This window comes from Mustela putorius, unplaced genomic scaffold (assembly GCF_011764305.1).
Source record: "Mustela putorius furo isolate JIRA1106 unplaced genomic scaffold, ASM1176430v1.1 tig00000743_pilon_pilon_pilon, whole genome shotgun sequence".
NCBI lineage: Eukaryota > Metazoa > Chordata > Mammalia > Carnivora > Mustelidae > Mustela > Mustela putorius.
In genome coordinates this window covers 5,262,765-5,277,143 of record NW_025421464.1, presented here as the reverse complement: position 1 = coordinate 5,277,143, position 14,379 = coordinate 5,262,765, and the positions used below count along the sequence as shown (strand labels likewise).

The 14,379-nt window shown below is 41.8% G+C and overlaps 1 protein-coding gene across 8 annotated transcripts in view; it reads right to left on the bottom strand.

The window, feature by feature from the left end:
* The window catches only part of PHF20 (PHD finger protein 20), a 148,686-nt gene that overhangs the window by 22,075 nt on the left and 112,232 nt on the right, over positions 1-14,379 (bottom strand). For all 8 annotated transcript variants that reach the window (XM_045084140.1, XM_045084141.1, XM_004746515.3 and 5 more), the window contains 3 exons: positions 7,787-7,885; positions 5,972-6,136; positions 4,814-4,992 (listed from right to left, as the gene is read on the bottom strand). In XM_045084140.1, the coding sequence (XP_044940075.1) occupies positions 4,814-4,992; positions 5,972-6,136; positions 7,787-7,885 (443 nt within the window). The remainder of the gene's footprint in view (positions 1-4,813; positions 4,993-5,971; positions 6,137-7,786; positions 7,886-14,379) is intronic.

The following is a 14,379-nucleotide window of genomic DNA, read 5'->3' as shown; positions in this document are numbered from 1 at the left end:
GGGGATTACATACAAATATTAAGTAATTCTTTATACATTTATGTACTGCCTGAAGTTTTTATAATAAACATTTGCTTTTATCCTAAAAGTTATTCTCTTGAAGAAATATTTACAGAGCATAATTTTCATTTATATATATATATGTGTATGTGTATTCCAAAATATTAACACTGCTTATCTCTAGGTAAAAATAATCTGGGTAATTGTTTTCTTCTTTGTGATTTTCTGTATTTTCCAAATGCTACAAGTATGAAATTTTTAAACATTTATTAAAAAAAAACAAATTACATGGGCGCCTGGGTGGCTCAGGCAGTTATGCATCTGCCTTCAGCTCAGGTCATGATAGCAGGGTCCTGGGATCGAACCCCATGTTGGGCTCCCCTCTCAGCTGGGAGTCTGCTACTTCTTCTCTGTGTGTCCCTCTCCCCAGCTCATGCTCATGCCCACTCTCTCTCAAATAAATTAAAAAAAAAATTACAAAGTGGCTATACCAACAGACTATTTTTTCACTTATCTTTTTTTTTTTTTAAGATTTTTTTTATTTGAGAGAGAGAGAGAGAGCACACACGGTGTGCCAGCAGGGGGAGAGGCAGAAAGAGAGGGAGAGAATCTCAAGCAGACTCCCTGTTGAGCATGGAGCCTGACCAGGGACTCAATCTCACGACTCGGAGATCATGATCTGAGCTGAAATCAAGAGCTGGGCTCTCAGTGGAATGAGCTACCCAGGTGCTGTTGTTCTCACTTATTTGAAGAGCAAAGATAAAGTCTGATGATATCCTATACTGAAAAAGGTGCTCCTAAGACTGTTCACTGGCACAGACTCCATAGAGAGTTTATATAATATTGCTAACAACAAACAGAAATATTTATCAAAATTATACATGCACATTACCTGTGGCCCAGGAATTCTACTTTCAAAACTTGGTCCAACAGGCGTACTTACACAAAATTATTCATTACATTACTGTTAAGGTTAGAAACCATCTAAATGTCATCAACATGAGAAGGGTTAAATAAATGATGATCCATCTATGATGCAGCCATAAAAAAGAATAAAGAAGTTTGTTTTCTGTTTGAAATGAAATAGGCTTCAACATATATTGTTAAATGAGAAAAGATATTGAAAATACTACATAACTGTTTTTTTTTTTAAGATGGTTGCACAGCAATGTAAATGTACTCAATTCATCTAACGCCATATACACTTAAAAATGGTAAATTTTATGTTATTTTACCATGTAACTGAAAAGGTGGTGAGGAGGAAGAGAATACATTTGTTACTGCTTGCTGAGCCATGGAGTGTTTCCAGAATGCTACACAAGAAGCTGACAAAGGGTGCTTCCCATGAAGGCAAGCTGGGGGTCACATTTTTTTCTCCATACCTATGTATACTTTTTGGACTTTGAACTATATGAATGCTCTAGCTAGCAACAAATAAATAATACAAATCTTAAAACAAACAAAGCTTTTAAAGTGGACTTCTGGTTAAAACTGCTACACAACTTTTACTGGGTTTGGCACCTAATATATATTTGTTAGTCTAAGGCAAACTACACCCAGAGGCTAAATTCAGTTCATGCCCTGTTTTTGTAAGTAAAGTATCATATGAACACATTCATGTTCATTTATTACATAATGCCTATGGCTGACTGGGCAAAGCTGAGTAGCTGTAACAAAGAACACAGGGTCCTCAAAGCCTATAATACTTATCACCTAGCCCTTTAAGAAAACATTTGCCCAAACCTTTCCTGTAACAATTAAAATAACTTAAATATCAAATGGAATTCCTGAGGTTCATTTTTATGCGGTACCCAGATTTCTCAAACATTCATGATGATTAAGTAAGACTTTAACCTCCCAATGATTTAAATTATTGCCACTGGTAAATAAAATCAAATAATAATTTACTTGAATAATGTTAATACAAATCAAATAATGAAAATGATCAGAGAACATTACTCCTCTAAAGCAATGTATGCATCTTCTAGGAAACAAACTCTAAATATATGCTAGGGTAGGGGCACCACGGTGGCTCAGGTGTTAAAAATCTGCCTTCAGCTCAGGTACTGATCCTAGGGTCCTGGGATGGAGCCCTGCATCAGGCTCCCTGCTTAGGAGGAAGCCTGCTTCTCCCTCTCCCACTCCCCCTGCTTGTGTTCCCTCTCTCACTGTGTCTCTCTGACAAACAGATAAATAAAAATCTTTTAAAAAATAAAATAAAAGTATTTTTTTTAGGGTAGTGCAAATTACCAATGTAAGTAAAAAAAATTTTTTTTAAATAATCACTGAACCTTCCTAGACGACAAATACATTTAAAACTAGATGATGGGGGCGCCTGGGTGGCTCAGTGGGTTAAGCCTCTGCCTTCGGCTCAGGTCATGATCCCAGGGTCCTGGGATCGAGCCCCACATCAGGATCTCTGCTCAGCAGGGAGGCTGCTTCCCCCTCTCTCTCCGCCTGCCTCTCTGCCTGCTTGTGATCTCTCTCTATCTCTGTCAAATAAATAAATAAAATCTTTAAAAATAAAATAAAATAAAACTAGATGATAAATATATTTACAAAGTTTAAATTACATTTGTTCCAGAGCTCCCTCCAAATGTATGTCTTTTACTAAAGTTACTGAGTGGAAAAGGTACATTGCTCATAATGACAGGGAAAGTAAAACACTGTCCCTCTATACCACAAAGCCAGCTCTAGACAGCAAGGGGACAGCAAAGAAAAGTCTTCTACAGCAAAACATAAGGTGTTTTGAAGTGAGCTCATCATCACAATACCATAGGAAGCCACAAGCATTGCACTGAGCTGAGCTAGGGGAAGGTCATGCAGAACCTGGGAAGCTGGAGATGAAAGCAGTTCCTGACTCTGTCCTATAACAGCTGGTATGGCCTCAGCAGCTCCAAACTTAAGTTTCCTCATATACCATATAATGCCACACCAAGCTCTACCTCCCTGAACACCCCATCATCCTTGCTACTTACAGAAAAGTCAGTGGGAAAACACAGTGGATCAGAACTAGGTCTCTTGTACTGATGAGCGGGAAGAGCCCTGCCAGGAAGGGCCTTCATTACTCACCCACTAAAGATTTCTATGGACAAATGAAGATGAAATCAGGCTTCCAAGACCCAGAACTGACTACATGCCCAGAGAGACAGGATAGAAATTAACCATCTTCAACATCCTTTCAAAAAACAAATTAAAAAAAAAAAAATTCTACTTAGATAGTTCCAGGTTATATAAGAGTTTTCAAATTGTAGTCCACTGAGCTTCAGAGGTTCTGCAAATGAGTATCTTTTTAAAAACAAGACTATTTTTAAAAATTAAAACCAAAGGCGCCTGGGTGGCTCAGTGGTTTAAGCCGCTGCCTTCGGCTCAGGTCATTTTCTCAGGGTCCTGGGATCGAGTCCCGCATCGGGCTCTCTGCTCAGCAGGGAGCCTGTTTCCTCCTCTCTCTCTCTCTCTCTCTCTCTGCCTGCCTCTCTGCCTACTTGTGATCTCTCTCTGTCAAATAAATAAATAAAATCTTTAAAAAAAAAAAAAAAAACCAAAAATGCACATTCCAATGTTTCCCAAACTTAAACTTAAGATAACACAACCCACCAGTATACATAACTCTGTACTGCTAGGCTAGCTCAGTATTGTGTTACACTTGGAACAAAGCTTTCCCTCCCATCTCCTTAATCAGTGACTATACAGCATGCTGTTTAGGAAAAGTCACCCATACAAATGGCCATGTCTCACAAAAAGGAAAACTACTGAATCACTGAAATGCTTCAAGATGGCAACTGTCACACACAAACCTGATTGCATATCAGACTTCATGGGAAAAAGCATACCGTTCACATTTCTGGACTCAAAAGTGAAGATGACCTATTATGACCTTTCAAAACTAATGCTTTTAAACTTGTTATACATTTTGCAGTTCTATGAAAGAATCCATTCGGAAACTGCGTTCTGATATTTAAAAGGATTGAAAACCACAGACCTAAGGCTTACTAAAGGTCATAAATACCAGGTATTATTTGAGACCATTTATGTACTCTGAATTCCCAGAGGTTACCATGAAGGCTACTGAAAAACAAAGAAATTCCCAAAGAATCCTGACCAATATAACCATGACTTACTTGAACAACTCAGGTTCCCTGGACAGTCCAGGCAGCTGCCAAGACATGCGGGGTATTAATGACAGCCTTTGGAGTCAGCAGGCTAGCAGCCACCTCACTGAAACTGTCATTAAAAGCAAGGAAAGGGCCAGAGGCAAGCAGGTGCTGGCCAGTGATGCTCTCCCCAAGCAGGAAGGGAGGCCTACCCCACAGGCACATCCCAGAGATGGAAATGACAGATACAAGTGTCAGGAAAATAAAGAACAAGAAACAAACAAGTTATGAAACTGGTCTCCATTTCTTAAGGCCATATAGAAATTTTACATCAGAGAGAAAGTAAGGGACCATAGGAAGACTCAACTACCACTCCAGAGATTCGGATCCCTGCTGTTCAACTCCTCACTGTGTGACCACAGGCAAGGCCCTTCCCGTTTGTGGGTCTCAGCTGCCCCAAGCAGAGTGTAAGACTTTCAGACTCAGTGATGTTTCAAGTCCTCTCTCATTCTAATAATAGGCTATTTACACCAGCCTGAGATTCAGAGGAAGCTGAACTATAAAGTAATAAGCTCAGCGTGCTGCTGGTAATAGTGCCTACCTGGCTGGGGCTTCTAACATGACTCTATGTCTGCTGTCCTCAAACTGCAGTCCCTGCAAATTCCTTCCAAGGACCAGTTTAGGTTTCCCTATGCCTGTCTCCTGGAAGCTCTACTTACTTGAATCATGAAGTCATTTTCCTCCTGAACCTCACAGATGCAGCGGACCACTTCAAAATCATAGCGGTCATCCCCATCAAGTTCTTCATCTGGATTGGTGGTCACGTCAACATCTTGACCATACTCCTCATCGCTCCAAAGAAAGCTCTCAGAAGAGGACTCGCTCAAATTATCTTCCTCTGAGAAGAAAGGAAAAACAACAGTCACTATTTTAAATTATAATTACAAAATTTTAAAAAACCTAGAATGTCAAGAGTGGAAGTGACCTTACAGCCCCACTCCTCTATGAACTTTCACAGAGCTGGGAAACAGGACTCCAATCTGTTCCCTGGGCCTGACATCTAGTAACAGCCCAAATGACGCATGCTGCCTGGTGATGAACTGAATTCCATTCCTCATTTTACTGAGAGTGAAGCCCAAAGTAAGTAGCACCTCAAGGTCACAGATCTCATTGGCAGGGAGGCTACAACGCCCCAGGAACTACACATATCATCATCCTAATGACTCAAAGATGTTCCTCAACCTCATCCCTTCCAGCCAGGACCTGGCTTACTGTCAAATCTACATCCAGAGCCACCTTTAAACTCTGTCAACAGTAGGAAAGGAAGAAGGGGCAGATTCCAGGGATAATCAGAATTAGAATCACTAGATGTTGGTGCCTGCTTAGTTATAATTACAGCTAACATTTACTGATCATTTCCTTTGTACCAGACACTGCTGTAAGTTCTTTCCATATAACTGCTAACTCTTTCCAAATTCACAATCAACCTCTAAACTGCTGGAAAAGAAGCAGCTTCAATGTTGACTCAGATATCCCCAAGCAATCAGGTTAGATGCAGAGTCCATGAATAAGAAATGGAGCAATGAAAAGGGCAGGCATGCGAGAGGATAGGGTATAATGGATTTTGGGGGTTACAGACATACTGGTCTGGACGAACCTAAGAAGCATTCAACTAAAACCAAAGTTGGAGAGAAGAAAAGTTCAGGAAAGGCACAGCTAATTGCCTTTGGTTTATCTGACGCACTTCTTTATTTTGAAAATAAAACAGACTTATACTTGCAGAAGGCCTGGGGAGTAAGTTACAGTGTCAACATAAATCCAGCCTTCTCCAACTATTCTGCTATACAAATGATCAAGTCAGCAGACAGTCTCCTTACCAGATACTTTCACTTTCCCTTTATGGTTTCCAGATTCTGAGCCATGGAGCTGTGGGCTCATATGGACCCCCGGCTTATTTGAGGACCCGCACCTGGTGACAGCAAATGCCTTAGGTGGAGAAGGTTCCTGAGAGGTATCACTGATCTCCTCACTGCAAGGGCATTCTGGAAGATAGGATCAAAAAGGAATTAGCATGCCCAAATATCATCAGGGCATTCCAGAATCAATCCCACCCAACCAACAACTCCACTGTTCAAACAACTCCATGGGCAGAGGAGTTGATATTCAACTACAAAGGGGTGTGGAGGACAGATTTCGGGATTAATACTTCTAGATACTTCCAAGAACCTCAAAACCAAAAGCTTCCTCCTCACCATCACCCTTCTCCCTTTTTTCTGATAAGATTGTTTTTCTAAGCCAAAAGATATATTAAGAACAAAAGATGGCAGGGCACCTGAGTGGCTTAGTCATTAAGCATCTGCCTTTGGCTCCGGTCATGATCCCAGGGTTCTGGGATCAAGCCCCGCATTGGGCTCCCTGCTTGGCGGGAGGCATACTTCTCTCTCTCCCACTCCCCCTGCTTGTGTTCCCTCTCTCACTGTGTCTCTGTCAAATAAATAAATTAAGTTTTAAAAAATCTTAAAAAAAAAAAAAAGAATAAAACATGGCAACCCTCTGGCTCCCAAGGTTGAACACTTATTTTCTTAACATCTTTGTAGGAGTTAGACACATTCTTTGAGAAGTAAATCCTTTATTGAAAGGCTTCAGAGATAATGTGTTTAAGAGTTGTGTGTAGGGCCTGTGGGTGAAGCAGTCAGTTAAGTATTCGACTCTTGCTTTCGGCTCAGGTTGTGATCTTAGGATCACGAGACTGAGCCTCACATTGGGCTCTACACTTAACGCAGAGTCTGCATTAAGAATCTCTGTCCCTCGGGCGCCTGGGTGGTTCAGTGGGTTAAAGCCTCTGTCCTCGGCTCAGGTCATGATCCCAGGGTCCTGGGATCAAGCCCCCCATCAGGCTCTCTGCTCTCGGCGGGAAGCCTGCTTCCTCCTCTCTCTCTCTCTGCCTGCCTCTCTGCCTACTTGTGATCTCTGTCAAATAAATAAATAAAATCTTAAAAAAAAAAAAGTCTCTGTCCCTCTCCCTCTGCCCCTACCCTCCAAAGATCTCTCTCTCTCTCAAATAAATAAATCTTTAAAAATAAATAAATAAATGTTGGGTGTACAAGGGGTGCCTGACTGGCCCAGTTTGGTGGAGCATGCAACTCTTGATCTTGTGGTCATAAGAGCCCTATACCGGGTGTAGAGATTACCTAAAAGTAAAATCATTAAAAAAAAAAAAAAAGAGCTGCGTGTACAAACAAATACAGTCATTCATCTGTATATCTTCTCTTACTATAATGCTTTCACATTACTCTATGACAAGAGTACCATCATACTGGCCAATGCAGCAAGAAAGAAGGCCTTCCTAGATGACAGTGTGGCCCAGAAATGCTCAGGATGAATACTCCTCCCCTGCCAAGATCCATGCTAGGTTGATCCCACAAGCTCCCTTAAAGGCTTGCTGGGGGGCGAGGGGTGGGAGGTTGGGGGAACCAGGTGGTGGGTATTAGGGAGGGCACATACTGCATGGAGCACTGGGTGTGGTGCAAAAACAATGAATACTGTTATGCTGAAAAGAAATTTAAAACAACAACAACAAAGGCTTGCTGGCCCCTCGGCTCCTAAGTGCAATCTCAGGGCCAGGAGAGAAAGTAACCCCTCCCCAACCCATGGTAAGAAACCCAAGTGAAACACCCCAGGGGAAAAATTACCAGGTTTGGTTTTCTTTTTCTTTTTCTTTTTTTTCTTTGGCTTCACTCTCACAAACTCTTTGAATTTCTTCTCTTTATTCTTTTCCTTGTCTTTTGCAGCTGGAATTAAAAATAAGTGTAAGTCATGGCTTTCTAACATCTTGTTTCCAAGAGGTTTATTCTCAAATAAGAATGTCCAATTTGAAGAACTTAAGTGGGCAAAGGGACAGAGTTCTAGATCTGGCTCTGCCTACGAGGTGACCTTCTATTCTATCCCCCTCAAGACGCTGGAACCCCTTCTCCGTCATCTAGCCTTTAGACCAATGGTGAGCAAATTCTGACCCACTGCCTGTTATTTTAAGTTTTATTGAAACACACGATATGCGTTTGTTATATATTGATGATGGCTGCTTTCATGCTTCCACAGCAGAGTTGAAGAGTGAAGATGGAGGCTTTGTGACCCTCAATGCTGAAAATATTTGTCTGGCCTTCTACAGATTAAGTTTGCCAACCCTACTTAGATCACGACTCCTCACTAACTACATACTACAATAACCAGGTGAGATTTTTTAAAAGTGAGTGCCCAGGTCCCACTCACAAAATGCTGATTCATGTAGCTTACAGTGTGACCTGCATATCAAAAAAAATTTTTAATAACTGAAGTACAATTCACATAACATAAAACTACCCATTAAAAAATGAATACTACATACCTTCCAAATACAACAACTTCATTCTCTGCTACTCTTCACTGCAAACTCAAGTCATTGACACTCCCTATCCAAACTTCTCACTTCAGTTTTTCTTAATTCCATTCTAAAAAGCTTCCCACCACCACTTTAAGATTGTTTTCAGTTTTCAAAGTTAACAGTAGCTTCCCCATTGCAAAAATCCTGTTGTTTTGATAAGCAAAATATAGCATTTCAAATACTTGATCAAGCCTAACTCTGCAGAGGTCAAGAAGGGTTTAAGCACACATAGATCCTAGGAACTAACCACTCTACTCCTAGATATTTACTCAAGAGAAGGGATACTGTGTCCACACAGAGACATGCACATTAACACCCACTGATGCTGTAGTTTTAATCACACAAAGTAAAAAATGCCCAAATGTCCATCAGCAAGTGAATGAATCATTTGTGGTGCATTCACACAAGGGAATACTTTTCAGTGATAACAGTATTAAGTATTAATATGTGCAGCAACCTAAGTGAATCTCAAGTATGCTAAGTGAAAGGAGCCAGATTAAACCCTAGTACATACTGAATGACTCCATTTGTATAAAATTCTAGAAGATAAAAAGTAATCTATTAAAAAAAAAAAAAAAACCACAGTGCCTAATGAGAGGAAGGAAGGAGTGAAAAGGAGGAATTAAAAAAGGGCATGTGGAAGGTCTGGAAGGCAACAGATGTGTTTACTGTCTTGACTGTGTTGCTCTTCAAATTATACAATTTAAATACGGGCAGTTCACTGCACAATTAAACTTCAATAAAGCTGTAAAAAAAGAAAAGAAAAGAAAAGAAAAGAAAAGAAAAGAAAAAGTCCAGTGGTATGTAGGGCATTCACCATGTTGTACAACCTGCTCTACCCAGCTCCAAAACATTCCCATCACTCCTAAGGAAAATTCTTTATCACTAAACGGCTTCTCCCAGGTCCTCAGTCCTTAGTGACCACCATTTCTGCATCATGGCTACAGATGTATCTATTCTGGACATTTCATATAAATGCAATCACACAATACGTGACCTTCTGTGTCTGGCTTCTTTCACTTAGCATGCTTCCAAGGGCATCAAAAACACTCTTCAAGTGATTCTGATGTGGATTCAAGATGATCACAAAGCAGTTATGAGATAAGGTAACAATCAGATTCATCTGATTTTAACTAAGCACTGTGTGCAAAGAAACCACAAACATCTATCTCACTTAATCCTAACAACAACCTGTGTATATCATTTTCATTTTACAGATAGGGAAACCAAAGCTCAGTGAGGTGAAGGCACCTGCCTGACATCGTGCAGATATTTGAAAACAAGCTCTTCAGCACCATGTCAGCGTCACAGCCCAGGCCTCTCTTTCTAATGGGCATCCAGGACCCATCAGAGAGGATAGTGGCCTGCCTTCCATAGCTGTCAAGCTTGGGCTCTACAGACAGAAGTTAATCAATTGGCTAAAGAATACAGGATTTAAGGGTCTCTAAGTTCCCTCCCAGTTAAAGCACTCCACAACTGAGAAAGTTCAACAAACAAGAACTCCAGAAAATACCTTGGTCTAATTTACAAAAATACTCAATTTAAGATTAAGAAACCAAGGTCCAAAGGAATAAGCTGACCTGGCCAAGGTCATACAGTTAATTTGCAAAACACAGTCAAATGCCTCCTGAATTTCATAAAAGCTATCAACAATATTTATTTTCCTCTGACCCTGGGAACAGTCTTCCTCAGATACAAAAACAGAACTCATGAGGCACCTGGGTGGCTCAGCGGGTTAAGTGACCAACTCTTGATTTTGTGGTCATGGAATCAAGCCCCGCATTGGGCTCCACTCTTAGCTCCTAGCCAGCTTGAGGATTTTCTCTCCCTCCCACTCTGCCCCTCCCTCCACTCTCTCACTCGTTACACACATAGAAAGGAAGAAATAAAACGGTCTTTGTTTGCAGAGACAAGACTGTCTATGTAGAAAATCCCAAAGAACTGACCAAAAACAAAAAACAAAACAAAAAACCTCCTGCTGGAACTAAGAGTGATTATAGCAAGGTTGCAAAGGAACAAGGTTAATATACAAAAGTCCACTGTTTTCCTATATATTAGCAATGAACGACTGGAATTTCAGAACAGTAAATAGGAAGAAGGCCTGCATGTCTCCATTGGAACTCAAATGGGAATTTGGGTGAGGGAGAGAAGATGATGTGGCTAGAAGCGATCGTGGCATCATGTGGGGCCTTGTAAGGAAGTTGGTCTTTATTACGAGCAATTAGGAGGCCACTGGAAGCATCTGAGTAAAGGACTAAAAGAAGGTGATATATTGCCTCACATATCACTTGCTCCTTGCTCAGCAGGGAGCCTGCTTCTCCCTCTGCCTGCCATTCCCTCTGCTTGTGCTCTTACTCACTCTCTGACAAATAAATAAAATCTTAAAAAAAAAAAAAACTCTCTAAAAAGAAAAGTCGATACATTGTCACACACAAACATACAGAAACTATTGCCCAACCCAGTTTTTTTATTTGTAAACTCAGGTTTTAATGACCTCCAAATTAAAGTGACTATATCCATTAGTTCACTAAAAGGCCAAGAGCATTAACCCATCAGCACAAGTGGCTGCAGAAGAGATCACCTTGGTCCTGGATCCTTGACAGGTCAAGATGTAGGGTATAAACTGCCAAGTACCTGGGCATACCCAGTTATCATCTAAGTATGGGAGGGTTTTTTGGGGTCTTTTTTCATTTTACATTTTATAAAACTGTATCACATCCTTTAAGAAACCCAAAAGGTAGTAAGAGAAGAATGGGGCAGTTCATTCCATACAAGGGATTCCTGAAGTCCCCACATTATTCAAAGTCACATAATTCATGACTAACATTTCCATAAAATGAAGACATAATGAACACTCTCATTGGCTTTTGAAATCAAATGGTTAATGAATTTTCTGTTTCTTAGGATTTGCATTAATTCAAATTTTGCAAATAAGACTTTTCAAATCATACAACTTCAAACTGGTAATTTTGCATAAAATGCAGCTATAGCTTAACATTGTTACCACGCAACAGAGGAGGAAGTGAAATTCAGAGAAGCTGCAAGATCACGCAGACTGCCGAACAGGAAAGGAGAACTCAGACCTCTGAGAGGACATGGGCCCTGAGCACAGTCCCTGAAATAGGAACCAGGGCATGGATCTGCTCTGCAGTACAACACCACCACCACCTGGCTTCCTGGCTCTGCAGGTTTCTTTTCTCACCTTGCACCTGCTGGGTGTAGGAGACACCTATCTCCGAGAATCTCTTATACTCCTCCTTCACTGAGCAGCGTGTAATTGAGCAGGATTGACTCCACACTCAGTTGAATCAGTAAGAGTAATCCCATGGCCCCAGTTGCAATCTTAGGTTTAGATAATCTGAGCCTGGCCAACTGGTTCCTAGGACAGGGACTGGAATGGCCTGATATGACCCACAAGTGGGATTCTGGTCCAACATGTATAAAAAGGATATGTTTTTGCTCTCTTATTAAATAAGATTTGAATGAAGCAGTATGGAGTCTTAAATGATACTGGCTACCACCCTATGACCACAAGGTATCCAGCCTGAAAACAGCACTGAGAAGTGAAATGGTTAGACAGTCCTGGAGCTGTCCCTCCCCTGTACTGCCCCATTATGTGAACCAACAGACCCCTTGACTGTAGAGTCAATTCAAATAGGATTTCCTGTTACTTGTAACTAAAAGCATCCCAAGTCTTGCTGCTGGTCTGAAATAGGGTCACCTTAAGCTTTAAAGAGTTCCCTCCAAAGGCTTCAATTAGAGGAGTAAACAATGAAGATAAAAAGAAGAGCTATTCTAGGAAGCTGTTCTATAGAGGTCTATGGTCTCTGAATGCACAAGAAGAGAGAAAAATCTTCAGAGTTTCACACTGGCTTCCAGCTGAAAACTGTGAAGTCACATGTGGCCTGGGGTGGCAGAGCTCACAGGGACAAATGTCCAGCAGTGACTAAGCTAATGCAGGTGATTCCCTGAGGTACAGGGGTAGACAAGCGGACAATAGGCAGAACTCATTCGGATTACCCATGGACACAGGAAGTCTCCTGCAGGGAAGCACTCCTACTCTCCACTCTAGGACCCAGGGGCGGGCATCCTTCCCTGGAATCCTAAGACCAAACTCACAGCCTAGAGAGGGTGTAGACTCTGCAACTAGACTCAAATCGTGGCTCCACCACCTGCTAGATGTACAGATACTGGTTCAAGTTAACCCAACTCATCTGCGTCTTGAGTTTCTAATTTATCAATTGGGCACAACAGTACCCATCTCACAGGCTCTGTTTTGAGAATTAAACAAGACAATACAAGGAAAGACTTGGAACAGTGCCTAGCACATGGCGAGTTCTCAAATGTTAGCTGTTGCTATCTTGCTTGCAATACCCTCTCCATAGAGGGTGAGACTGGTCTGCTGTCAGTTTTCTCCTTGGACAGCCTGACCCACACAGTATGAGCCTGACTGCAGAGCTTCTTCTAGATTGCCCAAGCCCGGCTGCACAAAGAGCAATTTCCTGCCAAGGCTCTGGATCAGAAAGCAGCCTGTTACCTGAGGAGGGTGAGGCTTTTCTAGGATGGCCACTGTCATCTCCTCAGGCTGCAGGTGCTCATCAGAAGTCCTAGAGCCTTTCTCCCTCTGTACAGCCAGCTCCCTAGTTCCCCACCAGACAACCGCCATCTTATGAGAGCAGAAGGACATAAGACTACTGATTCCAGGAGGGAAAGGCACAGAATAACATCACCATCGTCCATGGCAGAACTGCCACGTGGCTGGGACAAGGAGCAACCAGAGCATGCTCTGACCTGCATGAAGGGATGGCAAGCAGCTCAAGGGCAGAGTGGAAGTGGGCATGCTCTTGGAGAGATTCTCACTGCCTACCAGAGCAGGTGATACTCGTGGCTTAACACTACCTTTTCACCATGCCTACCTTCCCAGCCTCATCTCCCAGCAGTACCCGCCGCTGGCTCCCACCACAGATCCCACCCAAACACCAGCCCCACAGGGCTCTCCAACCACCCCCTCTTAAATCCTGCATTTTTCTGCCTTAGTTCACATGGCAGAGACTGCTATGCATTCTCCAATACCCATTTCTCCACCTCTTTCATAAGAAAAGAGAACATTTTCCAGTTTCTCCTGAGCAAGGTGAGGCCAGGGACAATATGTTCTGGCCTATGGGCTATGAACAGAAGTGATCTGTGGCACTTCTGGGTTATACCCTTAAAAGAAAGACATATGCCCTCCCCTTCCCTTCCCAGCAGCAGAAAGACAGGCAAGGTGGTAAGCAATCCTGAACCACGCAAAGGAAAAGTAACAACTAAGCACAATGCAACCATGAGCACTGGACACCATGCTCATGCTTGGACACCACAGATCCACAACAGAGCTACCCCCACAGAGATAGAGTCAACATTTGTCATTTCCTGACTTGTTCATTTTAGCCATTCTGACTGGTGTGAGGCGGTATCTCATTGTGGTTTTGATTTGTATTTCCCTGATGCCGAGTGATGTTGAGCACTTTTTCATGTGTCTGTTGTCCACCTCCATGTCTTCTTTGCAGAAATGTCTGTTCATGTCTTCTGCCTGCTTCTTGACTGGATTATTTGTTCTTTGGGTGTTGAGTTTGGTAAGTTCTTTATAGATTTTGGATACTAGCCCTTTATCTGATATGTCATTTGCGAATAACTTCTCCCACTCTGTCAGTTGTCTTTTGTTTTTTTTGACTGTTTCCTTTGCTGTGCAATTAAATTTAATTGTGTAAAATATATTTTCTATTTAGACATGTATGTGCTTGAACATGAACAGAAAATATCTGAAAAAAGTTTGCTAAAACAAAAATAGTCACATCTGCAATGGAGGTGGAAATGCCAAGGGGAGGG